Raw genomic sequence first — 25143 nt, forward strand, 5'->3', positions numbered from 1 at the left:
TAAAAATATTCTTATAGATTTAAAAGAAATATAATAGTTTATATTAAACCTTTTTTAAAAGTTCTTAATTATAATTAAGAAAATATAATTAAAAAAATATAATTAAAAATACTCTAAGTAATAATAGTCTTAGATAAAAAATTCTCTTATAATATAGGTTTATATAGATCTAATTCCTTGATATAAGAAAGTCTAACTGGCGCCTAAGCCTGATATGCGAGCGCCATCATGGTGTCTCTTGCGACCAGGCAAGATGTGACGTCGTACTGAGATGTCGACTAAAGGAGAAAGTGGCCTTGGAAGAGCAAGGTAACATCTACGAGGCACAGAAACCTTTAGTCTTTCTGGGACGATTTGGTTCTGGAGACACCGTGCTCAAGTCTAGTCAGGATCGTGATAAACTTGCTGAGCAGCTTGGCATTGCGGGTTTTGAGATGGAGAGCGCTGGTTTGTGGGAATATTTGCCATGTATAGTGGTGAAAGGTGTCTGCGACTATGTAGACTCTCATAAGAATAAGGAATGGCAAGGCTTTGCTGCGGCAACGTCGGCTTCTCTTGTTAAAGCGTCACTAGAACGGTACATAGTAACTGATAAATAGATTCTGAGATTCCAGCGTTGTAGATAAATGTCTGGCTATTCAGTTGAAATGCCAGTGTAGTTCTCAGGATTGCCTTGATACAATTGCGACATGAGTCTTATAAACTTCGGAACGGACCGATGATAGCATTGGATGTTATGAAGCATGGTCTGAGCCATAAACTTTGCATTCTTGCCGTATATCCGAGTTTCATGGAAGAGGAGCAGGGAAGGACCGGAATCTCAGAGTGACCAACTGTCAGGTCCAAAAGTACACTCTACATGAGAGGTTCTTGAGTCGAATACATTTTGTTTTCATTCGTACATCCGATGAGACTTCTCTCCAAAAGCTCCAGACAGATAGATGTTGCATCGAGCGCAGAAGAAGGTTGAGCCTCGCAAAATTTCCCGGCATCAATTGAAGATTTATGACATAACGACCGGGGTTCGATGACATGATCTGACGAGAAAAGAGAAAGATAACAAAATAATAAACTTAATTCTGGCCACAGGTAATGAACCGCAGCTGATAAATGCGCAATGCGTCCACTCACAAACTCGAGACACCGCGCATAAAGGGAGCCTCAATGCAATACAACACAACAAAACCTTGTGCAATCCCAGCATCGGCAATTCTGTGACACGGCAGTTGTGATATACGCGACATGGCTGCTCCGATGACGACGTGTACACACTGCAATCTCTCTCTTCCTCCGCGAACTCCGAACGCCGTATTTCGCTCTGTGCGAATGAAGACTCGTTATCGTCAACGTCTGCTTACTTTATCTGCGTTATCATTGCTCTCCCGTTCACATCTGCCGACGACATTTGTTAGCTCCAACGCAGGCATGTCGCAGGGAAAAACTCTCCTCGCCTCGTTTGCCTCATAATAGCCTGTAGGTCAATAATTATGATGACATTTATTTAGCAAAGGGTGTTTTAGCGCTCGGATATCTGCATCAGCTGTATTTGCCGTGTTTACTTGCCGAAGTGGTGGATCATTTTGTCCCCAAATACCCCAGAATGACCTGTGGGGGCAAACCTGGAGTACCCGAAGACCGAGACTGTCATCAAGATCTGTCTAAGTTGGAAAAGTGATATAAGAAGAGTATGGTAGATAGCAAAGAGACAGGAAATAAACCACTTCAGTACCTTCTTCAACAATTCTTTTAATTAATTGCCCTTTTTTGTGCCTTCAACATGCACAGTGGCTTGGTTGAAACTCTTCTCAGTGCCCTCGCCCAACACTGGGTATTGGTACTTACATCACTGACTGTCGCGTGGCTCGTCAAGAACAGATATCACCATGGGCTAAATAAATACCCCGGTCCCTTTTTGGCATCTTTGACGGATTGGTGGCGCTTCTGGGATGTTTACGGACAAAGACCTGAGGTGACGCTGCAGAAACTTCATGCTAAGCATGGTGATATTGTCAGATTGGGACCAAATGTTCTATCGTTTGCCGACCCTGCTGTTCTCAAGTCCATCTATGGCCTGAGCAAGGGCTATGTCAAGGTATGTCTGTCCCCTCGCTATACAGACTTATGCTTACTGTCTTCAGTCCGACTTTTACATTGTTCAACAATCCGTGGTCAAGGGCCACCGTCTTGCATCTCTCTTTAGCACTACAGACAATGACTTCCACTCCCAATTCCGCAGATGTGTCAACTCTGCCTTCTCCATGAGCGCACTTGTTCAATACGAGCCCTTTGTTGATAACACCACCAAGCTGTTCTTGGAACAGACCGAGAAGCTCTTTGCTAAACGTGCTGATGTCTGTGACTTTACACAGTGGCTTCAGTTCTACGCCTTTGACGTCATTGGAGAGATCACTTATAGCAAGAGACATGGATTCATTGAGAAGAATGAGGATGTTGAGGGTATTGTCGCGTACCTGGGCAAGCTGTTCCTCTATGTTGCACCTGTAAGTCATCCCTTCACTTGTCTTGGCGCCCAACTAACAGACATCAGGTCGGACAAATTCCCTTCCTGGACCTCATCTTCCAGAAGAACCCCATCTACCTCAAGCTTTCCCAATGGGGTCTCTTTGACTCGACGATCGCCGTTGCGCGCTTTGCCCGCGCCCGCATGGCTGAACGTCTCATCCCTGAACTCAAGTCTGTCGACAGCCTCCCAATTAGCAACCTCAAGAAGCAACCCCTGGGCCAAGACCTGCTCTCCAAGTTCATCGCCGCTCGTGAATCCCGCCCCGAGTTCATGACAGATACTCTCGTCCAGACCATGGCCGTTTCCATGGCCTTTGCAGGTTCAGAAACTACAGCTATTACCCTCTCCGCCGTCTTCTACTACCTCCTCCGAAACCCCGAGTGCTACCAGAAGCTCAAGAATGAGCTTGACGAGGCTGCCAAAGCTGGTGTCTTTTCTGACTATGAAACTGGTCTGGTCACTTTCGCTGAGGCTCAGAAGTTCCCTTACCTTCATGCTTGTGTCCAGGAAGCTTTCCGAATGCACCCCGCCCCAGGTCTCCCCCTTGAGAGAATTGTTCCTCCCCAGGGAGCAGAGATTGGAGGCGAGTTCATCAAGGGCGGTACCATTGTCGGTGTTTCAGCATGGATCATCCACAACCGCCCAGAGATCTTTGGAAATGATACTCATGTGTACCGACCTGAGCGCTGGTTGCCCGACCCCAACCTTGATGCTGAGGAGGAGGATAAGCGTATCAAGAAGATGACGGGTATGATGTTCCAGTTTGGCATGGGTAGCCGAACATGCATTGGCAAGAATATTAGTCTATTGGAGATCTACAAGGTTGTCCCAAGTCTCCTAAGACGATTCGAGGTAAGCTATACTCAACCCCAGCCGATATCAAGACAACGCTAACAAGAATCAGATCAACTTTGAAGACCCAAGCAAAGAGTGGAGGATCATAAACGCCTGGTTCGTCAAGCAAACAGACTTCAACGTCAAATTCACACGGAGAGAACTCGTACAGCCAGAATTCTCAGAGAAGCAGGAATGAAGCATGTATAATGAAATTTTAATGACATAGATTGGAAAAGTTTATATCGCTTATATAGATAATTCTAAGCAATGCTGCTGCTCTTGATGATGGTTCCGAAGGCATCGCCAATCTCGCTCAGTGACACCTTGACGAGCTGTGAGGCGTCGACGCCGGGAATGTCGCGATCGCCGACGGCGTCTTCGGGGATGATGACGTCGTAGCCGAGTTCATCTGCTTGACGCGCGGTAGTCGAGACGCAGACATGGGCCTTTCACGTGATTAGTTAACGTCTCAGCTTTGTGGCTCAATGACTTACCATGTAACCCGTGAGAACGACCTTCTTCTTCCCAGTCTTATCCAAAACACTCTGCAGATCCGTCTTGGTGAAAGAACCGGGGAAGTTCTTGTGGATAACAGCCTCGCCGTCCTTGGGCTTCAACTCGTCAAACTCCTCAGCGAGCTTAGTACCCGGGGTGAAAACCGGCGCGCCGTCTGGTGTATCATGAACAACGTGCACGATGCTTCCATTCGCAACTCTGTATTTCTCCAAAAGTCCAGCGATGACTTTGCGCGACTCAGCAGCGTTGGTGACTTTGAGCTGGCCCTCAGCGTACTCATTCTGCGCATCGATGATGATGAGAACGCTGTCGGAGGGGCTAGCCGTAGAGGCGGGGATGCCAACGAGGTCACGGAATGAAGTTGCTGAGGCCATTTTGTCAATGATGATGTATTGAATAATTGGTATTGTACACCAGATGAGTGGTCTTTATATAGTGGTTAGGTCATTGAGACGACCCCTCACCTGCAGCAATGGTCCAACTTGATGATATCGTCATTACTCAGCAAGCAAGGTCGAATTAAGGTAAAAAGCACGTAATTGGAAAGAAATCCGGCCAGTAATTAATCCAGGCACAGCGTCTAGAGCGTCAAGTCACCAATTACGCCTTGACTAGACTGGGTGTTGACTGTTGCGTCCTTTGGTCCGAAGAGCGTTCTCAAATGTCATTGGATGGAATCATTGGGGTTATGCCCAGTTTGTATATTATAGCCGACATAATGGGTCTTCAATTCTATCCAACTAGTCCATCCTCCGCCGTACATTAATAGGGTAACGTTATGATCATTGATGAAATCTGGAGCTGAGTATAATTTCTTACAAACGCTAATAGATATATGAAACTCTTTATGTGATGTGCACTGATAAGATGAGGAGTCTTGTGAAATGATCTCGCCTACTTCTGAGTAGCCGAATGTATCAATTACGAGGGCATTATTAGGGAATATTCTAGTCATAGGATGCCCAGCAACTTAACCGCGTATCATCCTCCCATCATTAAATCGTTTCCTAATCTATGTCGAAAAGGTATATCCATTTGTCCCATATCCATAGGCACATACATTCCGTGCCTCCCACTTCAAAAAGTCGTCCAGGTCATGATCCAGATTACATCCCATCGGGGGAATTTGAGACTTATCAAGCTCCTTCCCATCCAACGAGATCTGGATTGCCATCATTGGACTCATCGGACTTGACAAAGAGCTCGCTGTGGAGCTATCAAGGTCTTCTTGTGTCTCTGTCCACTGCTGGGTCTTCTTGCGTATCATCTTTGGTCGAATTGGTTTTGGTGCCTTGAGCGATGGCATGCGGTAGTCTATTGTCGGTCGGATGATTGTTAGGCGTTTTGTTTCGTCTTGGTGTTTGTTGTTTAGGGCGTTTGTGAGAGCTTCGAATGCTTCGTCTGTTTGTTGGGTGATGCACTTGTTGCAATCTGCTGACGCACTCAATGTGTGTCTGCAATAAAGTGGTGAATTGTTGGTACTTGGTGCCGGAAGATTTGGCATCATTGAGTATCTTTGTTGATGCTGTGCCATTGCGGACAAATTGGTTGTTTGGAGTCGTAGTGGTGATCTTCTTCTGAGTTGTGTAATATTTGAGCCAGCTGACGGTGACTTCCTCTCATCCATGCTCCTGTCGCGTTTTATGTCTGATCCGCCTCTGCTAATAACAGTGAGGAACTCCTCCTTCCCTTCAAAGCTGCTTGGCCGTAGCACGCATGCAGATTGGCTATGTTGGTCCAATGAGGGCGAAAAGGACATGGAGTTGCGGACATTGTGGACCGCAGAAACAGTCTGAATAAAAACAGGTTCGGAATCATCAATGCTTTCGAACGGCTTCGCAGTCGTCGGCCATTTTATTAACGACAGAGCCGGTGATGCTGGCTCGGCGCTGGGTATTTCTGGGCTCTCGAACGACAGGGATGGTTCGCTGTCGGTAGGTGAGTTGGTAGCGGGCGTTTGCGACAGCTGGAGAGCTCTACACCGTTGCTCCCAAAACTCCAGGCCATCGAACCTCTTTACCATTTTGCTTGTGGTATATACTAGCACGATCGTAAATTCATAAAACAAATAGTGACGTTCTAGCTAGAGGATAAAAGAGTAAATATGAAGAAAGAAAAGAATGGGGTCGTTTAGTTGAAATTATACTGAGACAATAATAACATGATCAAGGGAGCAACCCCTTGAAAGGACGAGGGAAAGGCTACTGTAATTAGACACAAAAAGCCCCATTTACATTCCGGCAACTGTTGCGATGTGACGTGCTCGTATTGCGCAGAGCCTAATGGTAGACTCGGCGACACCTACGAGCTACAAGGGTTAATTGACGGTATCGTGACATTCGTTTTTTGTGGCTCGTGCCGAATTACGTCTGGAACGAGCCGTTGAGTGGTCGCACAGCCACGCTCCGCTAACACGAGATAAAAATAGCAGCAGTAAACGTGGCATGGTTCTGCAAGCTTGGGCTCTGTTGGGCTAGTCACGCGCAAACTGTTCGCATTCGAGATTCATTAGGGAGAAAAGTATTTAAGCTTGTGGTGTCCGAGGAGTCCGACCGGAGTTTATGTGAGAGAGTGGCTGAAGACAACGTTACGCAAACTGTCGCCCTTGCTTAGATTCATGACGTAGGGCGACCCCTGGTTACCCTAGAACCTAGAGGTCCTTAATTAATTGACACTGAAGGGAGATTCGCCCTGCAAAGGGGCTGCTATATCGGGTCAAGGAGGAGTTTAAGTCTTGAATTATGTTTACCACATTATTTCAACAGCGCGTGTGAGTTTGGAGTGGATCAGCTTGCATACGATGTTGTTAAGAATTGGCAACGCTTCACAAAATCGTCACTTCAGGGTTCTGAGTCATGGATTGTCATACGATGTATAAACACACACAACATCGTGCAAGATAAGCGAGCCATCAATTTTTTGCGGAGTCTTCAGTCTTCAGCAGGCTCCCTAGGCCCCTAGCCTTATTCTTAAAAGATGTCCGTCCGCATTCAGTTGTTCTTTCAGGTCATTTAGCCGGAATATGCCATTCGCCACCTGGACCATTGTCAGATGTCTGTTAGTGCAATTTAGACTGCAACAAGAACCATTCTACACTCCAAAGCCAGCTCAGAAAAGAAACATCAGAAGCTCTGAATAGTACAAACATCAGTAACTCTCATTCTGATTTCTAATCTCATCGCGTCGAAAGAAAAAGTAACGCTTCCCCGTGGGGCACAAACCACTCTAGCCGAGATTTCCGAGGTCCTCTACCACTCGTCCCACATGGGTCCAGTCCAGCCCCTTAGCTCCTAGCAGGGGGCAGTCTTTCACTCAGCAGAGAACAGTGAAAGTTTGGGGTAAATCTGGGGTTCATTCTCCTCCGTTTTCCTGCCTGATCCTCCTCTTCAACCTCGGGTACCATTTCGCGCGTTTGACCAGGATGAACAACACTCAGCAACCGATTCGCTTCGCCAAGAAGCCTGTCTCGAGGAAGCGCGCGACAAAGGCGTGTCTTAAATGTCGCAAGCGAAAGGTCCGGTGTGATGTCACCCGCACCTCGACGCCTTGTACCAACTGTCGACTTGATGGCTGTGAATGCGTCGTTGCTCGTCGTGCTGATGCTTTGTATGTTGTTCATGTCATCGAGACTTTTACTCTACTGACGTGTTATAGTCCTATTCCTCATCGTGGCGCCTCCGTCATCTCCGATAATGACGTCCTTATTCGAGACTGTGAAGCCGTCACGGCAGCTGCGTCTACGACATCTTCGAACGACGATAACCCAACGAGTCCTGTCGACGATGCGACTGCCGTGCTACATACACTAGAGGAAAGTGAATACAAGACGTCGGTCGAGCATCAAGAGCGGGTTGACCTGGAGTCGCCCACGACAAACACCACCGAAGATGTCATCGAGGAGATTAGAGAGATCCCACCATACACGCCCTCAATCATCGAAGAGCCAAGCGAACCCGTACGATCGGAACTCAAAGCTCTATACTCGTCAATGCCCTTCCTCCGAACCCTCAACATTCGCGACTGCGATTTCCATCACCTCAACGCCCAAGGCTGTCTACGCGTCCCGTCCAAGCCGATCCTCGACGAATTCATCCGACATTACTTCCTCTACATCCATCCATTATTGCCTCTTATCAACGAAGCCGACTTCTGGGATGCGTATGATCCTACGCCTAATTCTACGACGACTGGGACGCCTGTTTCGATGCTTCTGTTGCAATCGATGATGTTTGCTTCGTGCACTGTACGTTGACATCACCACTTTCATTGTTGGGTTGTTCTAACGAATAAAGTTTGTGTCTAAAGAGAGTCTCCGCACGTTGGGATTCGCCACTATCCTTGAAGCCAAGGAGGCTTTTTATACCAAGGCCAAGGTAAATAACATGTGGTATTGCTAGTGAAGCGTTTCTGACATTAATGCAGCTTCTATACGACTTCTCGACCGATCCCGATCCCATCTCCATCGCACAGTCTGCCCTCCTCTTGACCTACTGGTGCCCAACTTTCCGCTCTGGGCCTGGCAAGGCAAACAGTAGATGGCTCCGAATCGCAATCAAACACGCCAAGTCATGCGACGCCGATAGTTACGACTCGCCCTCTTATGGACTACACATATCACAACAAGATGTCAAGCGACGGAATATACTGAAGCGTATTTGGTGGTGCTGTATTATCCGCGACCGAATCATGCCCCTCTGCGTTCGAAGGAATATCCAGATCACAAGTGCCCATTTCGACTTTGCGAACTGCTCTCCATTATGTTACGATGATCTTGTTGATGAACTCGAGTCATCGCGGGTCTACAACATTGCCACAAAGCACAAGCTCATCCTCACATTAGAGCGTCTCACAGAACTTTGTGTCACACTCACAGACGTCCTGGGTCTAGTATATCCTACCGAGACATTGCCAATATTAGACGCGGAGGCACATTCAACAGCGTATGCGCAAGTGCAGGAACACAAAAGGTCACTGAAGAACTGGGCAGTGGCTACAAGACCACCACTCGCCATCCAAGATTTGACATTAAGTTCAGGAGGATATGAGGACTCCGCAGTATTGTTCACCAACCTAGTCTGGATCTACTTCCAGTAAGCTAACCTACCCCTGCTTCAACTCAGTCACTGACATCTCCCCAGCGCCAGCCAAGTCGCTCTCTGCAACTACGAACTCCATCTCGGTCTAATCCTAGGCCTCGTCAACCAAACCCCCACCGCATCACACGAAACCCAATTCCTTAAGAACAACCGAAGAGATCTCCGAAACGCCACAAAAAGCATAGCAGAATGCTTCGCCCGACTACATCCCCACCGACTCACCCGCTGGCTACCGAGCAGCGCTGTAGCATGCACAGCTCTTCCTCTAGCGATGCACATGGTCGACATGAAGATGTCCACTGCCTCTTCCGCAACTGAGATATGGGCCCGTCCGGAAGTTGCTTCCAAGCAATCGCGACTCAACGTCTTGATACAAGTCTTCAGAGAGCTACATCCCAAGTACGACGGTGTTCATTCTATTTCCAAGACGATTCGATATTTTATGGAGTCTAGTGATCGTGAGGAACCTTCACAGATGATGCTCACCAACGATCACGCTGATGTCCTGGCCCGAAGTCCAACGCAATATCTCAGACTGGCTTTGACCATCGACGTGTGTCTTAGCCAAGATCGACTGGCTCAAGATAGTGACTTCCCAGCTGCTCTAAGACGCTTCTTCAACAGAAATAGGTCTTTGATGCCCATGCTATTAGGACAACCGCAATTCGCGCCAATGCCGATGACACAGCAAATAACCCTCCCTCGACCGCTCTCCCCGGCAACATACGCGAAAAGCTTTTCGCGATGGATGGAAGATGATCCCTCTGTGGGGTTTGCCATGCAGATGGGCATAGACATTGGACCCCAATCACCTGTAGTCTACGAAGTCGCGGAACGAGCGCGAAAGACTCAGTCAGAGAGTACGGAAGAGCCCTCACCCGTGTCTGAGCAGTCACAATCACAGTTCAGCGAGTCGGTAATGGGCATGGAGACAACGGAGGATCTACTACAGCGTCTTCAAGGGGCAGTGAGTTGGGCTCAGAATGACCAAGCTTTGTATTTTGCCCAAGAGATGGGATTGCTGTCTGATGGGATTGGGTTCAACCAAGGTTATAACCAAGATTTTAACCAAGGGTTTTTGTAAATCAGCTTGCAAGCGCTGCAATTTAATGACTGACATGAATTTCTACATAATTAATATTGCTCTGTAGTTTCTATCCGCTTTCTGTTCTGTCTGTACCTTTGACTTTATGACCCTGTTTGTTATTCCTTCTACTCAATTTCCACGAGGGTACATCCGGCTGCCACCATTTCCAGCTCTTGAATCTGTTATCGCATCCTCGGCTTGGCTCAGAAGTTCAATATTTGCGTCTGAGTATTGCTGGCCTCTATACCCATGATGCGACGAATCATAAGGAGAGTCTTTCGGCCTACTCTTCTCATCCGGCATCGAATCCACGGCAAAGAGAGTTACCATATCCTCACCCATCCCCTCCAGCCTGCGCCCCTGTCTCTGCAGTACTAGACGAGTATCGCCAAGTTGTTTCGACAGAGGTTCTGCACCAGATGTTTCTGCTACAGGGACGATAGTATCGATATCGGGGTTGCGTGTAGTCCGCAGAATGGTTGAGAAAGTAGCAGCATAGGATGCCGATGCTGACTTGATGCATAGCAGTCCGATGATCACAATAATTAGAGAAGCTAACAGGCCTAGACCGTAGGCGATGAAGAGGTTGCGAGGCTCATAAGAGAAGGCGATTTGCGTGGTGAGGTAGGTAATATTACCATGAGATGCCGCAGTATCATTTTGCCTATTGTAAGTTTTAACATAGCTCTGATCACAAAGACTACACGAATGCACTTACAGTAACCTTGAGTTGCTAAAGAGGCTTATCGTCGCATTCTTAAACAACTGCTCCAATGCATCCGCCATAGAGATATTCCCAATCACAGAATCAGGTACTTCCGGCCGGTCTGTTACCGCATTTACACCACCAAGAACCTGCATTTCTTTGGCATCCATGAGAACAGAGCTCATGATCTGTGTCTGGATAGGTTGCATCACACCGTAGTGAGAAATCCCAAGATTTCCAAGTAGTAGCTTACCCAAGGAGTCCATGAGCGCGATGTAAGCGACAGCAGCATTGAACCGGTCCGAGTCGTTATCCTCGTTGAGACCGGCGTCACTGGACCTTACTCCGTTTAGTCGTTTGGACTTGTAGCTAATATTCTGCTGACCGTTGTCGAATGTAAAGTTGACGGCGTATGACGAGTTGTAGAGCGCGCATTCGATTGACTTGTTTGCCATGATATAACTTATGGTCGTGTTGGACGCACGTATATCGGGTACCACCACGAAGAGCCTAGACGCGTTGATGGAGTTGGCCGTCTCATCAATGGTTGATTGCGATGAGATGAGAGAGTAATTCATTGCACCCCGCAAACCAGCCAAGGCGTAGCCCTCCTCAGTGCTGTTCACCGTGTTGGTGCTTGGAACGAATCCAACGTATCCGGCGGAGTTCCCGCAACATGTCTCGTTCTTGACAGCCTCAGCCAGAAGCTTTGCAAAGGTGGCGTTGCGAGGTGTACCGCATGAAATTGAAGGGCCGTGAAAGTTGACAGAATATGAGGAATTGGGAAAGGGTGCTGGGAAAGTCAGGATAGAGCCTAGAGACGCTACTGATAAGAGCACCCTTGAGACGTAGCTCGAGGGAGCGTAATATCCTACTCCACCTACTCCGGTGAATTGAGCAAAGTTGAGCATGTTGTTGTAGTCAAGCAGTGGAATGGGAGCGTCGACAACGGTGATGTTTGGACGGTCAGAAACCTGGACTGTCAGGGTAGCTGGAGTAATAACTGCGATCAACGGGAGTGCCCTATCAGAGAATGTCAGTAAACTGCAAATAGCTCGAGCTTCCTGCCTACCAAGCTATTATGGCTACTACAGCAAGCGCCGGCGCAGCCGTCCAGAGCTCCCAGGTAGTAAAGTCCCAAGCATTATGCAAGACGCCAAAAAGCGAGTTGACGCCCTCGATAGTGACGGACTTGGATCGTAGTGTTCGCCATAGTATTTGCGTGTATGCGAACCCGACAGCTGCTGACAACAAGGCTCTTGCGAGGAACGCGATACCAGTGCCGACACGTAGAAACCACTCCTGTTGGTTTTGACTCTTGATGATCCTCCCGTCGAGATAATGGTAGTAGAGATGATGACCGATGGCGAGGATTAGACCCAAGAATAGACTTCCCGTCATGAGGACGGGTGTCAGCTTATGGACCGCCATGTTGCGGTGTATGTGGGGTTCTGGCAAGGCTATCAATCGTCGCCGTAAATAGTTGATTTTGTCGATTACAAGTGCGGACCCGGGAACAAGACAAATCTTGGTTTAGTCTACGGAAACTCCGAACTAGATCCCATGTCGCGATGGTTGATCCGTCAAAGTTAAAAAGAAATAAAAGATGAAAGGAGAGAACCATGCCAGGCAGAATCTCGCAAGGTTATCCTGTTTTCTGCCTACGGCCCCCAACTTGGGGGCCAAATCCAATTGCACCCCTGCAAAGAGCCTCAAGATATCTTACCCCGCAACATGAAACATTGTCGTATCAGGGGCGATATACAAGATTGGTAAGGAATACCCTGTGTTAATAGAGTCCTCAGGGAGCATGAAAACACCAGACCTTAATATAGAGCTTGAATTATTATAAAGAACTTAAAGAATACTATCCTTATTTCTAGCTTACTTAACTACCTTAGTAAAGTAATTTCTTGCCAGACTTTATATACTAAGTCTTTACTTTAGTAGATGTACTATATGTTTATAACCTCTATCTCTTGCAAGTTCCAATGCTTTTGTCCTACTTTCTTTCAAAGTATCAACCTGAAGTAGGATCCCAACGGCATGCTTATGCCCTTTACTGGCCGCCCAGCAAAGTGGGGTAAAACCGTTTGGACTCTTGTGAGTAGGATTGACGCGATACTTTCCTTTTAAGAGTAGCGTAATGAGTTCACCTTCGCCAATGGAAGCAGCATAGGAGAGAGGCGTCATACCGGCCCCATCCACATAATCTGGCGGGTGCTTGCTATCGAGTAGCAATTTAACAAAGGGAGTAAGCCCGAAGGACGAGGCAACGTGTATGGCTAGTCCTGACGGGGCGCGATTTAGCAGATTGAAGCGTTGCTTTGGAAGCCCAAGTCCAAACTCAGGACCCCATGACAAAGACTCCTTGGGCTCTGGAAGCCATGCTATCGAGAGAACGGATTGGCTTGAGATAGAGTAAAGCTGAGCTTGGCTCGAGGCGGCTGTCTTTGCTTGGTCTTTGAGGAAACTCGTGATCAGACTCCTGGTCTCGGAATCTAGGACATGCAAGATGATGCGGACGTGACGTCCCCAGTTCTTGCTAGCGTAGCCATATAGTGGATACACAAAAAGCCTTTGTGCTAGCTCCTGTATACGTGGTAGGGGCCCGGACTGGAACACGTCCGAGTTTACGCAGCTGAGGCAAACCATGGCCAGCCTTCTATGGGTGTTGAGTTTGATCTGCTCAGCTTTGCTCGTATTGGCGGCTGGACTATCGGTTCCCTGCTTGTCGACCTCATCGAGGTACGTCTCAAAATATCTCTTGGCTGTCCAGTGGAGCAGGACAACATGACCGCTTTCCGCCTCCACGGAGACTAGGCCAGCACAAACACCGACTAACTCAGATATGGGGTACATTCTTTCGAAATCGATACCCGTAGTGCGTGGGTCTTCTTCAAAGACGATGGCGTGTTTTAGCTCAGCTATGTCGAGGGGCTCTTGAGCGAATGTCAACCAAGTCAGTACCCTTTTGGCGAGACTGCGCAGACCTGGCTTCTGGCGGTTTATCCTCTCTAAGGACTTTGAGTATGCGTCATTCAAGGCGTCCGAAGGACCAATGCTGCCTCCCTTCCTCGCCTTGATATCAAATTCTCTCAGAGCGGCTTTAACGTCGTCCACTCTTCTCTTATCCTCAAGTGAGTAGAGGTAAAGTCGTGCTAGAAGAAACCTATTATGAACATGTTAGCCGACCTATTGCCGGTAAAATTGGAACTTAGAAGTAGAAGCTTCGTAGACTCACATCCCATCAGAGGCAATAGTAATAGCATCAACAATACTGGCCTTAAGTTGCGGGCTCTGATCGTGGAGGAACCTAGAGACCTGGCCTAGATTTCCCTCAACGTAGCGAGCAATATCTCGTTCATGAGCACGGATGCGCAGCTTAGGAGCTTGCCCAAACATCCTCTCGATTTCGGGCACGAATTGTGAAGTCGCGAAGATTCTCACGTCGGAACGTGTCTGGAGTTCAAAAACCTTCTCCATGAACCTCCACGCCTCGCTAGGACGCAGCTCATCCAGGGCGTCAACCACAATAAACAGCTTTGATCGCGCAGCTATCTCCTGCATGGCCCAAAGTGTCTCTGACAGGTTAGGCGGCCTCTTTGCGGTCTGCAGCCTACCCCCAAAAAGAGTTCTGACGCCTTCGGGGACCTCTGAGCAAGATTGTATCATTTGCTTCAGCAAAGCGCGGAGAAGAAGTTCTGCAGTTTGATTCGCTTGCAAGTCAAAGCTGCAATACACATATGCTAGCATAGGATTTCCACTTCTGTTGCAAACTGTTGTGGCTAGGTGCTCAATAACTGCCGATGTAAGGACCGTCTTGCCTGCGCCAGAAATACCTGGGCAAAATAGGGTCTGAGATGACTTTCTCTTAAAGGTTCGGAATTCATCCGAGACCAGTAACCAATCGCCCGTTTCGGGCTCTCTCATGGCCAGAGTGTCATTTTGCTTCTTGATAGACATTGAATCATCAATCTGGAGCGAGTCTGCCATTCTCTGGGCATGGCCAATGCTAAGGTCATACTGAAAGTGATCTGGAATCGCCTTAGATCTAAAGGTCATGGCGCAAGTATAGAATATCGCTTACCCTTCAGACGCAACGTAGAGAAGGCATTTTCCACATACCCTTTCAGACATCTTGATATCTGTATAAAGCCCATGTCATCTGGATGGTAGTGCCTATGCAGCAAATTGTGCCTGACTGGAAGGCCTAGCTTTGGAACGCCATCGAGGGTTGCATAATCCTCGGGGACGGTCTTGAATCCTTTATCAACTAGTTATTCCAGAAGTGAGAGGTAAAGGTTTTGGACTTACTACACCCTTCCCATTTTTATCTATTCCAAATAGTTCGAGGACGTCATCCGGGATATCCCGAACTATTGCTCCAAAACTCGCAGGAAGTTCCTCAAAAAAGCACATTATAGGGAACTTGTACTTTCCATCATTTGTAAGTTCGGCAAACCTCTCGATCATGCTAGTGAGTGGACTTGGCTGGCCTTTGTTGTCACTTCGTCTGTCGGACCTCAGATACTGAATGAGCTCAGGCGAGCAATTATCTCCTTCTAGCAAGGCAATCTTGTACCATAGACTGTGGCTGGCGTAGCCTGTCTCCCAGCTTCCTTTAAAGGGAGTTCCAAGGAATACTGCACCAACGGTGAGGTTGAGAAGACGCCGATTGCGCGCCGAATCCTGTCGGTAGGAATCTTCAGCTCTGAGGAGGGCCTGCATGTTAGTATATTATTAGTCATGTCCACACGCTTGCAAGCTTCGAGGCCGCGAGAATGCGACAGATTCTTACATTAGCAAGAAGCAACCCACCGAAGCAGGAAGCAACAAAGATGATAGGTCGGTTTTGCCTTTCCTGTTCATATTTAGCATTTTTAGAATACCAAGTAAAAGAGACAACGTACATTCATGTCCCGGTCATCATTCAGAACTTTAAGCAGGGTAGCAGCATGGTCGTCGAATCGCTTTTGGGAAGCATCGTGGCGGTAGTTGGACAGCCAGTCGTAGCATAGGATTCGAGCATTCGGTATGACGCTTGGTAGCAACTCGACATCTTTAAGCCAGACTCTCCTGCCCGAATCAGGATCCTTTCCGTCCTTAAAGGCAACCCACGTGTCGGGAGAACGAGCAATAAGTCCATGCAGGGCAATGATGCTTTCCTGACTATCAGTGACCGTCCTAGCAAGCTTTAGGAATGAAACATACTCGACTTCGGCATCAGCGGTTGCCACCTTATCATCAGGGTCTGGGAACTGTTGTACCAAGCCAAGGACTCGTTCTGGTTCTCCAGTGACGGGCTTCCTGGAGTTGATCCACTTGAGTATCGCTTCCTCCTGGCGGTCTTCCAGAGATGGGCCAAACTCATTACGCCCCATAATAGGACTTTTTGCAGGCACCTGTATGTCAGAATACTGCAGCCTACTGTTACCTCCCATGGTAGGGTTTATTGACGCCATAGTGGCTTTCTCAGAGGTGTTGCTACCCGACTGTTGTGTTTGAGACTGGCTGCTAGCGACAGCGCCAGGTCTCTCTGAAGGCGATCGAACGTGTGAAGGCAAGACATTGGTAGTTGGCTGTTGTGCTCGCTGCGAATGCAACGGCTGTTCATGACTATAGGCAGCGTCCTTTGGAGCGAGCTTGTTGATAAAGTCTTTGAAACCCCCCATTGTGTGTATTGGGAGTAAGATATTTGCAGGATAAAGCGAACCAAAAAGTGATAAGAGCACCAGGGGAAACCTCCGCTTATAATGATGTCTGGTATATGAGGAGGGGACAGCATGCAGACACAATACAAACTGTATATTGCACTGAGCATTTGTCCCCTCCACTCCAAAGCAACTTGGCCTTCGTACATCCATTCTCAAGTCTTTGAGAAGAGTACATGGCTATACCTAGAACCAAGATATTGCGCGGAGGTTAGGCTAAGCGATTGAGGTACCTGATAGTACCCTTGCTGCCTGGAGCTCTCACACACGATGGGCAGGCTTGTGTGTTGCACAATCGCAGGTCACATTACTTGCATTTCTAAATTTAGCAAACCAGGCTGTGGAATGATTGGTTATGGTATAAATAGGTGAAAGAGGAGGCGCAAAATAAAAATCCACAAATACAGTAAATCAGGCTGTAGGGTCAAACGATAAGAGAAATGTCTTGGCGCTTTATGCGTGGCGTCGGAGCTGAAAAGAAAGCCAATAGAGCCAATGCGTAGCAGTCTCAAGAGGGTGCAAGCAGGAGGCGTTTTGAGGCCAACCAAGGCCCTCGAGTTCTAATATCAGGCTGCCTGGCTGTTGCAATAAGCAGCAACTGGTGCCAAAACAGGAAGGTCGGAGCTGGCCACCAATGAGACATGTTTGTGTCACTCATCAGCATGCATCCACGGCGGTTAAGTAGGTCAAGTGGGCTAGAAGTCCCAAGCTGACAAAGGGAGGCTCTGCAGTCCCTCTCGCAGAACCCACAAGTAACCCCGCGATTCCTTTTCGCTGAAATAGTTTAGCTACGATATCAGCACCTTATTGTAAACGAGGCAGCATCCGCTTTTTCGCGCTATTCCTGCCAACATGAATCCCCAACGAAAGGGCCTGTATAAGCAATTAGCGCCTACAAGTATTAGGCTCTTTCGGCTCAATCCCCAACCAACAGACATCAGCGTTGGGACGCTTGAGCAAGTGAGATTGGACGAGGCACCGCCCTACTACGCTCTCAGCCACTCCTGGGGCCAGGAGACTACTGGCTCCGATATTGTTTTAGGACGTAACAAGCTCACCCTGTGCAATGACCTTGCCGTCGGGATTCACAGGCTTCGCATGATTGCAGCAGACCCTGAGAGCTGTGAACCTCCTCTTGACTATATATGGATTGACAACATCTGCATCAATTTGGATGATCCTAAGGAGCGGTCTGAGCAAGTCCAGCTTATGTGTAGTATTTACTCCAAGGCTGTCAAGACCCTGATCTGGCTCGGGCCAGCTTTTACATCATCGTTTGAGGTGTGGGGTTTGGTCGGAAATATCTACAGCATATTTCGAGCTCATCATCCCACTAGCCAGTCAATCGATGACGTCGCAGGTCATATCTACTCAGACGAATACCACATCAAGTGTGGACTACCTAGCTGGAACCAACCGGTATGGAGTAGCTTCCGGATGCTACTGGAACTCAGGTGGTTCTCAAGAATCTGGGTAGTCCAAGAGGTGACCCTCTCTGCCTTAGACCCAATCATCATCCACGGCGAGCATCTGAGATCGTGGGAAAGTCTCGCTTGGTGTGCCTCATGGCTACGTCGAAAGGGCTACGCAAGGCATCCTCAAATCCCCCAGCAAATCCTCAATATAGATGCGATTCGCCTTTTGCGACAATCTACAGTCAGATGGCCTCTGGATGCACTAATGTCTATCACACAAATCAAATTCCACGCTACAGATCAGAGAGATAAGGTCTATAGTTTATTCGGCCTGGCGTCAGAGTGTGAAGACCTGCTCCAGACACCAGAAGGACTCAAGCCCGACTACACTATCACTGCCGAGCAGGCATACTGTAGGGTCAGTCGGTGCCTTCTCGAGCGGAACGGATCACTTTCTTTCTTTACACGAACACGTGGGACAACAGGGAGTCTTACCAGAAAAGCTCGACGACACGAACTGCCAGCCTTGCCAACGTGGTGTCCTGATTGGAGTGATTTCAACCAACACAATAAGAGGATTCGTGTCAGCCTCTCTTGGATACACTCTTCAGACAAGTCTCAGCCTGCCAGGTTGGGCTTTCCAGCGAATTACAATGCCTCCTCGGGGAAAAGGGCGAAGCTGCACAAGTCATCAGACGACTCAACACTTCAGCTTGACGGTGCAAGAGTTGACACTATTGAACGGGCCGTCTGCTATAATGCAACATGTGTTTCCAAGGAAGAATTTGCGGAGGGCTTTGCATCTACTATGGTGCGCATCCTGGAGGCTGCAATGTTGCTTTTAACGCCACAAAACGTCACAGAGTGGTTGAACAACTTTATAAGAACTACCACTGCAGACCAGCACCGCCTAAATGGACGACTATGGGACCAGACAGTCGCAGATGGATCTAGGTATCTTTTGGATCTCATACAAGAGATCTCTGATCCTCAACCTTTCAGCAACGTGATTGCACAGCTAGTAGACGCATTAAACAGTACTTTATCAGGCGGGAATCCAGCAGAATATGCTGCACTCGCTCGCAACTTTGGCTTCAATAGAAGTTTCATAATCACTCAAGACGGGCGAATGGGACTTGGTCCGTCAGATTCACGTCCCGGTGACGACGTCACAGTGCTACTTGGTGGCGAGGTTTTATATATTCTGAGACGTACGGGTGAACATTTCTCATTTGTGGGAGAATCATATGTTGAAGGACTTATGGATGGACAGGTTATCGAGTTATGCCAGAAGGAAAGAGCACAAATAGAATCTATCACCTTAAGGTAGCACGTTTTAATACATCGAATAGCTAGAGTGAAACTAATTCAAGACCACGATTTAAGGAAGTATCTTTTCGTATTAGGTGCCGTTCACCACTGAAGAGAGTTCAAGGAATAAATGGCTTCTCAGCAAGAAGGTCCCCTTCTGGCACTAGAGGGCAAGGAGGAAACCACCACGATAGGTTCATCTGTATTATTCACTTTTACATATGGGGCCTGAAGCCACTCTAAATACTTCAAACTTATCATAGCATCGCGGGACACGAAGCTACCCACACCATTGCCTGGCAAACATTAAGAAGAACCATGAATACTTCTAGAATAACAATCAAGAAGGCTATGTTGCTATAAGAGAAGCTGATCAGTCAGAATCCGGTGTATGCAGTCAGGTGCATCTTACCAGTCTAATACGGAACAAGCGGTGGCCAGCTCATTAAGAACCCCAGGACCGAATTTGCTAGAGACTTTCGGGAGCCCTCGGTGAGCGGTTGGCTTCCGGTCTTTTCAAGTAGCAGCTCCTTATCGGCTGCTGTGCTTGCTATAGGATACATGTTGTGTCCTAGGTTGAATGTTGCTTTGTAAGAATACTAGAGAGCCCGGTATATGCAGAACGCAAAAATCGTGTATTTTAGAAATGTAATGGTTGATGTGGAGAGGGATGAAATAAAGAAAACGAGGGCCTGCATCTTGTTGTTTGATCAGTAATCATGAGAGCATAATCGGAGACAGTGAGTAAGCCAATCCGAATTGAGCATCAATATGGTCGCTTGCAGCATGCATATCTGCCTTCTGTGCCTTGAGAGAGAAGAGGGCTGCTGGCTTTCAGCCCGGAGAACCAAGAAGTCGATTATTAATTAGTTTAGAGACAAGTCCCTTGTTGATATAGCTCATTCTGAAGTCCCATAACCATTTCACAGCACAACTGAAACCCAAGCCAGCATGTAGACCAACTTGCCACCGCACGGTGCCACTCCCTTGCCCTCGGCGAGCAGTATTTGAGCAAGAACTCAGATGTGAAAAGCAAAAGCAGCAACTTCAAGGTTCTCTGGAAACGCGCGAGACCTGAACCGAGAGGCTGCACCACCGTGCTTTCACTGTAAGTCATGTGGGGCTCTCAGAGCAGCTCTATCGGAGGGTTTCTTGAAAGACGGGGGTGTTATGTAATGGCGATCTTTCGTGGTGGGACATAGGCGCCACTGATCAGTAAACATAAGAAGAAGCAACGCCACAAGTGAAGACGGCTATGACCAACCAAAGAACCTTCACTTGCCTGGGATCAGTGTGCCCAGCACAGAGGCATATGGCGGCCTACAAGCCTTTGGGCCGTTTAATAATACCAACCTGCAGCTGATCAATCAGTGGTTACAACCTATAGACATCCCTGAAAGCCATTATCCTGACTGCTTTTGAGCTACCAATTGGATTCTGCACCACCCAGGAGGTGCTGATGCCATGGCTGGGTGCCTTATTAGGATGTCAACTTGCTTGTTATAGGGGCGGGTATAGTAATTACGAGATGGGAAATATTAAAGAGAAGTCCATTTGGAAAAGCTAATTTAGTAATTGACATGTGAGAGGAGGCTAACTCTGGACCACTGACGTTTCCTTGCATTGCTACAGCATCGGCCCTAGTGGATAGGTTCAAAGTATGGCCTACCAAGCGATTGCCGTACCGTCGTAGTTCTGAAAGGTTCCACTGAGTTCCTTACTTGCTTTATCAATAACGTCGACCAACCCCGTAACACTGGTCTCGATACTGATGGCTCCATACATGGATAGCTCTTTCGTGGAACCATTGCCGAAAGCAGCGGCAGCCATTTCGGTCTCCACCAGGCCAGGGTGGATGACGAAGCTAGTGAGCCAAGACTCTTCGAAGTGAAGGCGCCGGATGAACCAGTTCAGAGCAGCCTTACTGCCACCATAAGGGCTGTATATAGAAGGCAGTGCCACCAAGCTTTCCATAGAGCCCATTGAGCCGAGGAGGGTTGAAATAGCAACGAAGAGGGGACTTCCAGTCTTGCTGGCCTGAAGTAGATCTGCGACGGCTTGAAAGAGAATAATAGGGCCAATGGTGTTGACCTCAAAGTGCTTCTTGATGTTGTCCACAGTGGTGTCACGAACTAGACCGCCATCGGTGGCGATTCCGGCATTGGCGATGACAATGTCAAGGGCGTCAATGTCGTGTTCGGCCTTGAGCGTAGCAACGGCCGTGGTAGCGTCGGAAGGGACGCTGGAGTCAAGCTTGACGGTGATGAGCTTTGAACCATTGCCTACTGGGAGATCCTGGAGACCTTTGGATGTTGGGTGGGAGGGATCGCGGACGCCAACAATGACGGTGAGCGATGGTCGGGCAAGGAATGTCTTGACGAGGCCTCGGCCGATTCCACGGTTTCCACCAGTGATGAGGACTGTAGATGGAGAAGACATGGCGGGTTTGATTGGACGATCGTTGAGGCAGTGAGTTATGGTTATAGAAATAAATTGTTTGTTTCTGCTATTTTTATTTGCTTCTCAAGTGCAACAGTCGTTATATATACCCGTCCAGCTGTAGCATAAGACCAGTATGTTGTCTTTGGGAGATGCGATAGCCTCCTACCTGTCGGGACTTCTCGCACCATCGAAAAAACGCATGCATTTGTCAACACGATGATATCTGCTTAAATCATCAAGATTCTAGTGCATTTACCTAAATAAGTAGGATCAATGTTGTGTAATCGAAAGCCCACTGACGCTAAGGCAAACTTACAATTACTGAATAGTAATCGCTCGGCGGTTTTAGTCATTTCATGTTATGTCCGTTCCTGATAAACTCTCCAACAAGCAACCTAGTCCAGAACTTAATGGCCAAATAAGGGTTGCCCTAAGTGGAATTACATTAAAGTAGTAATGTAATTAAAGATTATACGTTCGGTAAGCTCCATAAGAAATCCCACGACCTATCTTCTGGCTCAGCCATCTCGGGGTCGTCAGTGGCGAAGCCGAATGGAGCCATACTTGGATCAAACGGCAGTGCAAGCCAGTCATCCACAGCTGGCATCGACAAACCCCCCAATGAATCATCTACTGGAGGCACGCTATTGTCGAATATCCATTGGGAGGTTTGGTCCTCTGCACGGATCCCCTGTGGAACCGTGGTTGGGACCATGCTTTGCCTATACCTCTCCAGATGCATGTCCAGCAACTCTCCATACCGAGAAGCTAGATGCATCTCGTCGAGACTACTGTTCCTCAAAGCTCGGATACTTCGCTCCAATACCCCAAGGGAGGTCTCCAGATCTGTTGTTCGAATTCCAAGACTCAGCGCTTTTAGAAGGAAGATAGAAACCATGATGATGCGGAGGAATACTCGGGCAGGGCAATACCGGAGCGTACCAGCCTCGAAGAGCCTATTCACTGACTCTAGAGCTTGGCATGACGAATTAATGACTTCCCTGATGAAAGAGTAGTCTGTTGCCGTGATGGATGACTGGAGAACATCAGTGTCGATCGAGTTTGGGGGCCTTCTACCAAGCACTCGATCGACGGCGGCTTGGATGCCAAAGGAATTCATGAAAGCGCGGAGATAATTGAACTCAATGGTCAAGTCTTCGTGTGCATGAGGTGATGAATCTAAAGTGACAAGCCGTTAGTACATGATACGTTGAGAAAGCAGAAGAGATTTGCTCACTCTCGTGACTGAGATGAGTTGTCTTCCAAGCCACTAGCTGTTTCTGGAAGTGTTTTATGATGTTTATGTATCTACAGCTGCTAAGAATCTCTCTAATTCCTGCAGCTGAGGGACATAGAACATCGATGATGGTTCGGGTAAGATTGGTCAGGTCGAGCCATGCTGTCACTGTGGCTGACTTGCCCTGCACGTCTCTTGCGGAGGGCTCTGACATGAAGCGTGAAACAGAAGTCGGCATCATAGAAGGGCATCCTAGTCGACTGGACTGCTGCTCTAGAAATATATACAACAGATCCCGTAATCGTGTCTGCTCGGCTTTGTATCCCGGTGGTTGTGTAGCCGTGTCACCTCTTTCGCCATCATCGCAAAGCCCAAGTTCAAGAGCCAAAGATTGCACACAGCCCAACAACATCCAAGACATACGGTCAGACGTCTTGGCTGGGAGGATCACATCTCTAAGCCACTGAGCTTCATTATCGTTGGTGTCATCAGCCTGATTATCGAACTGGTCATCCCGAGGATCTAACTCGCTGAGTAAGGTAGACGAGTCCCAGCCATCCGAAGCCGGCGGTAGATGTATCGCTTGCGGGTGCCACTCTATGATCAGCAGAAGAGCTTCGATGGATCCTCGAGTTCTCGTCTTTGCTTTGGATCGCTTCTCTTGACCAAAGATGATTCTCATGACGAGATGCTGGCAGTGCTCCCATAGTCGGTGGTGCACAATAGTGCTCCTGGCCAGACCGCCGTGACCACTCAAGACGTGGTAGCGCGATGATATCATCAGAATTACGCAGCATAGGAGAGGTTCTTGTGTGATGAGCCGGTAGTGTTTTTCGTGGCTCAGGTCAAAGCCTCTTGAGACCGGGGATAGCGGTGCTAGATTTTGCTGAAACCTACAATGCAGGAGTTAATCATAGGATTTTCCACGTTCTTGAAAGATGGATGATACTTACAAGTCGATATATCTGACTGCCTCTTCAGCTGTAAACCAGCCCATTCTGACAAAGCGGAAGGACCGCCACACCGTCAAGGGATTATGATTGGCAGTAGAGACATCAATAAGCCTTTGTGGCCTGACAGAGGCATTTGTCCCGGGACTCGAAGTATCTCCGGTGCGTCCCAGTGTATGCCGTGGTACAGGAACTTGATGGTTTGGTGAGGAACCATCCTTGTTGGCATGTTCAATCGCAGGTTGGTACAAAAGCCGTAATGCGTCGTTACCGTTCGAAACAAGTGTCGTAGTGATTTTACCTGCAGGGCCTGTGGAGCTTATAGACGGCGAGGCTTCGTTCAAAGCGTTATGTTGCTGTTGTTCGGGTAGTCCACTACGGACTGACATAGAAATGTCTGGGAATGTCAAATCATTGCTGTCGTCGAGCATCTGTGATGGCTCTTCCGTGAACGTGTCTTGACTCAAATTGGCTTGAGCCAGCGAGGTACTCGCCATGGCAACACCATGTTCTGAACCCCGAGCTGGTTGAAGCACCACCACGTTAGCAAAATGGGTTGCAGAGGGTGAAGAGATGGACATAAGATCAGAGGCTAGAGATAGACGCGTACCTTGTTCCGATGATCCTCTTCTGGTAGCAGTCTTGTTACGCTTCCGGTGAGACCGCTCATCGCTGAATACACATTCTTTGACTTCTCGTTGACATCTCAAGCATGACGCCCCAGGTTTGTCGACGATACAGCGGATCTTCTTCTTCCGACACAGCTCGCAGGCGTGGTAGCCCCGGCGAAAATCACGGACGCGTCGACTTCGAGAGGGCTCATCACTAACAGGTAAAGTGGGCTGGGTTTGTGCGTCAGCATCCATTGGTGCTCTTCTGGTTGAAGGGAGTCGTCTGGTGGTCGGTTGTCCGAGAATCCTGACAGTCGGAAAGTGGCGGATGGTGACGGATATAAGTACCTCTCCGCCGGATGTTGCTGATCACCAGGTGACGGCCTAACTAACATCGAGTGGGACTAACTCAGTGGGCTAGCTTGGCGTCGTGCGGGGGATTGACAGGCTAAGTCCCCATTCGCTTTGGTGCGACTTGCGAAGTCTAATGGGGGAAATGTCTTCCGAGTGGAAAGAACAGATGATAAAGATTAACTACGTGTTGACATCTCTGGAAATTGTACTTACACGATGTACCCAAGGACAATAGAAGCTGAGAATATGATCATAATGTCGCAAATATCGAATCTTGTACTATTGAATAGAATAACTAACCAACTATGAGATAGACGCAGTCAGGCAGGCAAACGTATTAGAA

The 25143-nt window shown here is 48.1% G+C and overlaps 9 protein-coding genes across 9 annotated transcripts; 3 read left to right on the forward strand and 6 right to left on the reverse strand.

Moving 5' to 3' along the window:
* Positions 1-1777: 1777 nt before the first annotated feature.
* Positions 1778-3557, forward strand: FVEG_09894 (hypothetical protein; the record flags this gene model as incomplete). Its single annotated transcript, XM_018898970.1, has 4 exons — positions 1778-2092; positions 2139-2501; positions 2549-3376; positions 3429-3557. The coding sequence occupies 4 exons, from the start codon at positions 1778-1780 to the stop codon at positions 3555-3557; spliced, it is 1635 nt and encodes a 544-aa protein (XP_018756950.1).
* A 1-nt stretch (position 3558) lies between these two features.
* On the reverse strand, positions 3559-4300 carry FVEG_09893 (hypothetical protein). Its single transcript, XM_018898969.1, has 2 exons — positions 3856-4300; positions 3559-3807 (listed from the first exon to the last, which is right to left on the reverse strand). Exons 1-2 carry the CDS (start codon positions 4249-4251, stop codon positions 3622-3624), a joined length of 582 nt encoding a protein of 193 aa, XP_018756949.1. The 5' UTR covers positions 4252-4300; the 3' UTR covers positions 3559-3621.
* Positions 4301-4547: 247 nt separating this feature from the next.
* Positions 4548-6358, reverse strand: FVEG_09892 (hypothetical protein). The gene has a single exon (XM_018898968.1). The coding sequence runs from the start codon at positions 5898-5900 to the stop codon at positions 4890-4892; it is 1011 nt and encodes a 336-aa protein (XP_018756948.1). The 5' UTR covers positions 5901-6358; the 3' UTR covers positions 4548-4889.
* An 84-nt stretch (positions 6359-6442) lies between these two features.
* On the forward strand, positions 6443-10149 carry FVEG_09891 (hypothetical protein). Its single transcript, XM_018898967.1, has 5 exons — positions 6443-7483; positions 7532-8120; positions 8170-8250; positions 8300-8967; positions 9016-10149. Exons 1-5 carry the CDS (start codon positions 7299-7301, stop codon positions 10055-10057), a joined length of 2565 nt encoding a protein of 854 aa, XP_018756947.1. The 5' UTR covers positions 6443-7298; the 3' UTR covers positions 10058-10149.
* Positions 10150-10189: 40 nt separating this feature from the next.
* FVEG_09890 (hypothetical protein) lies at positions 10190-12197 on the reverse strand (the record flags this gene model as incomplete). Its single annotated transcript, XM_018898966.1, has 3 exons — positions 10190-10724; positions 10779-11789; positions 11839-12197. The coding sequence occupies 3 exons, from the start codon at positions 12195-12197 to the stop codon at positions 10190-10192; spliced, it is 1905 nt and encodes a 634-aa protein (XP_018756946.1).
* Positions 12198-12704: 507 nt separating this feature from the next.
* FVEG_16687 (hypothetical protein) lies at positions 12705-16441 on the reverse strand (the record flags this gene model as incomplete). Its single annotated transcript, XM_018905928.1, has 6 exons — positions 12705-13938; positions 14011-14803; positions 14857-15025; positions 15084-15491; positions 15568-15630; positions 15680-16441. 6 exons carry the CDS (start codon positions 16439-16441, stop codon positions 12705-12707), a joined length of 3429 nt encoding a protein of 1142 aa, XP_018756945.1.
* An 891-nt stretch (positions 16442-17332) lies between these two features.
* FVEG_09886 (hypothetical protein) lies at positions 17333-19225 on the forward strand (the record flags this gene model as incomplete). The annotated part of the gene is made up of 1 exon (XM_018898965.1): positions 17333-19225. One exon carries the CDS (start codon positions 17333-17335, stop codon positions 19223-19225), a length of 1893 nt encoding a protein of 630 aa, XP_018756944.1.
* Positions 19226-20871: 1646 nt separating this feature from the next.
* FVEG_09885 (hypothetical protein) lies at positions 20872-21645 on the reverse strand (the record flags this gene model as incomplete). The annotated part of the gene is made up of 1 exon (XM_018898964.1): positions 20872-21645. One exon carries the CDS (start codon positions 21643-21645, stop codon positions 20872-20874), a length of 774 nt encoding a protein of 257 aa, XP_018756943.1.
* Positions 21646-22117: 472 nt separating this feature from the next.
* On the reverse strand, positions 22118-24701 carry FVEG_09884 (hypothetical protein; the record flags this gene model as incomplete). Its single annotated transcript, XM_018898963.1, has 3 exons — positions 22118-22827; positions 22886-23778; positions 23839-24701. 3 exons carry the CDS (start codon positions 24699-24701, stop codon positions 22118-22120), a joined length of 2466 nt encoding a protein of 821 aa, XP_018756942.1.
* Between the last annotated feature and the right edge of the window lie 442 nt (positions 24702-25143).

The sequence above is a fragment of the Fusarium verticillioides genome, chromosome 1, assembly GCF_000149555.1.
Source record: "Fusarium verticillioides 7600 chromosome 1, whole genome shotgun sequence".
Lineage (NCBI taxonomy): Eukaryota > Fungi > Ascomycota > Sordariomycetes > Hypocreales > Nectriaceae > Fusarium > Fusarium verticillioides.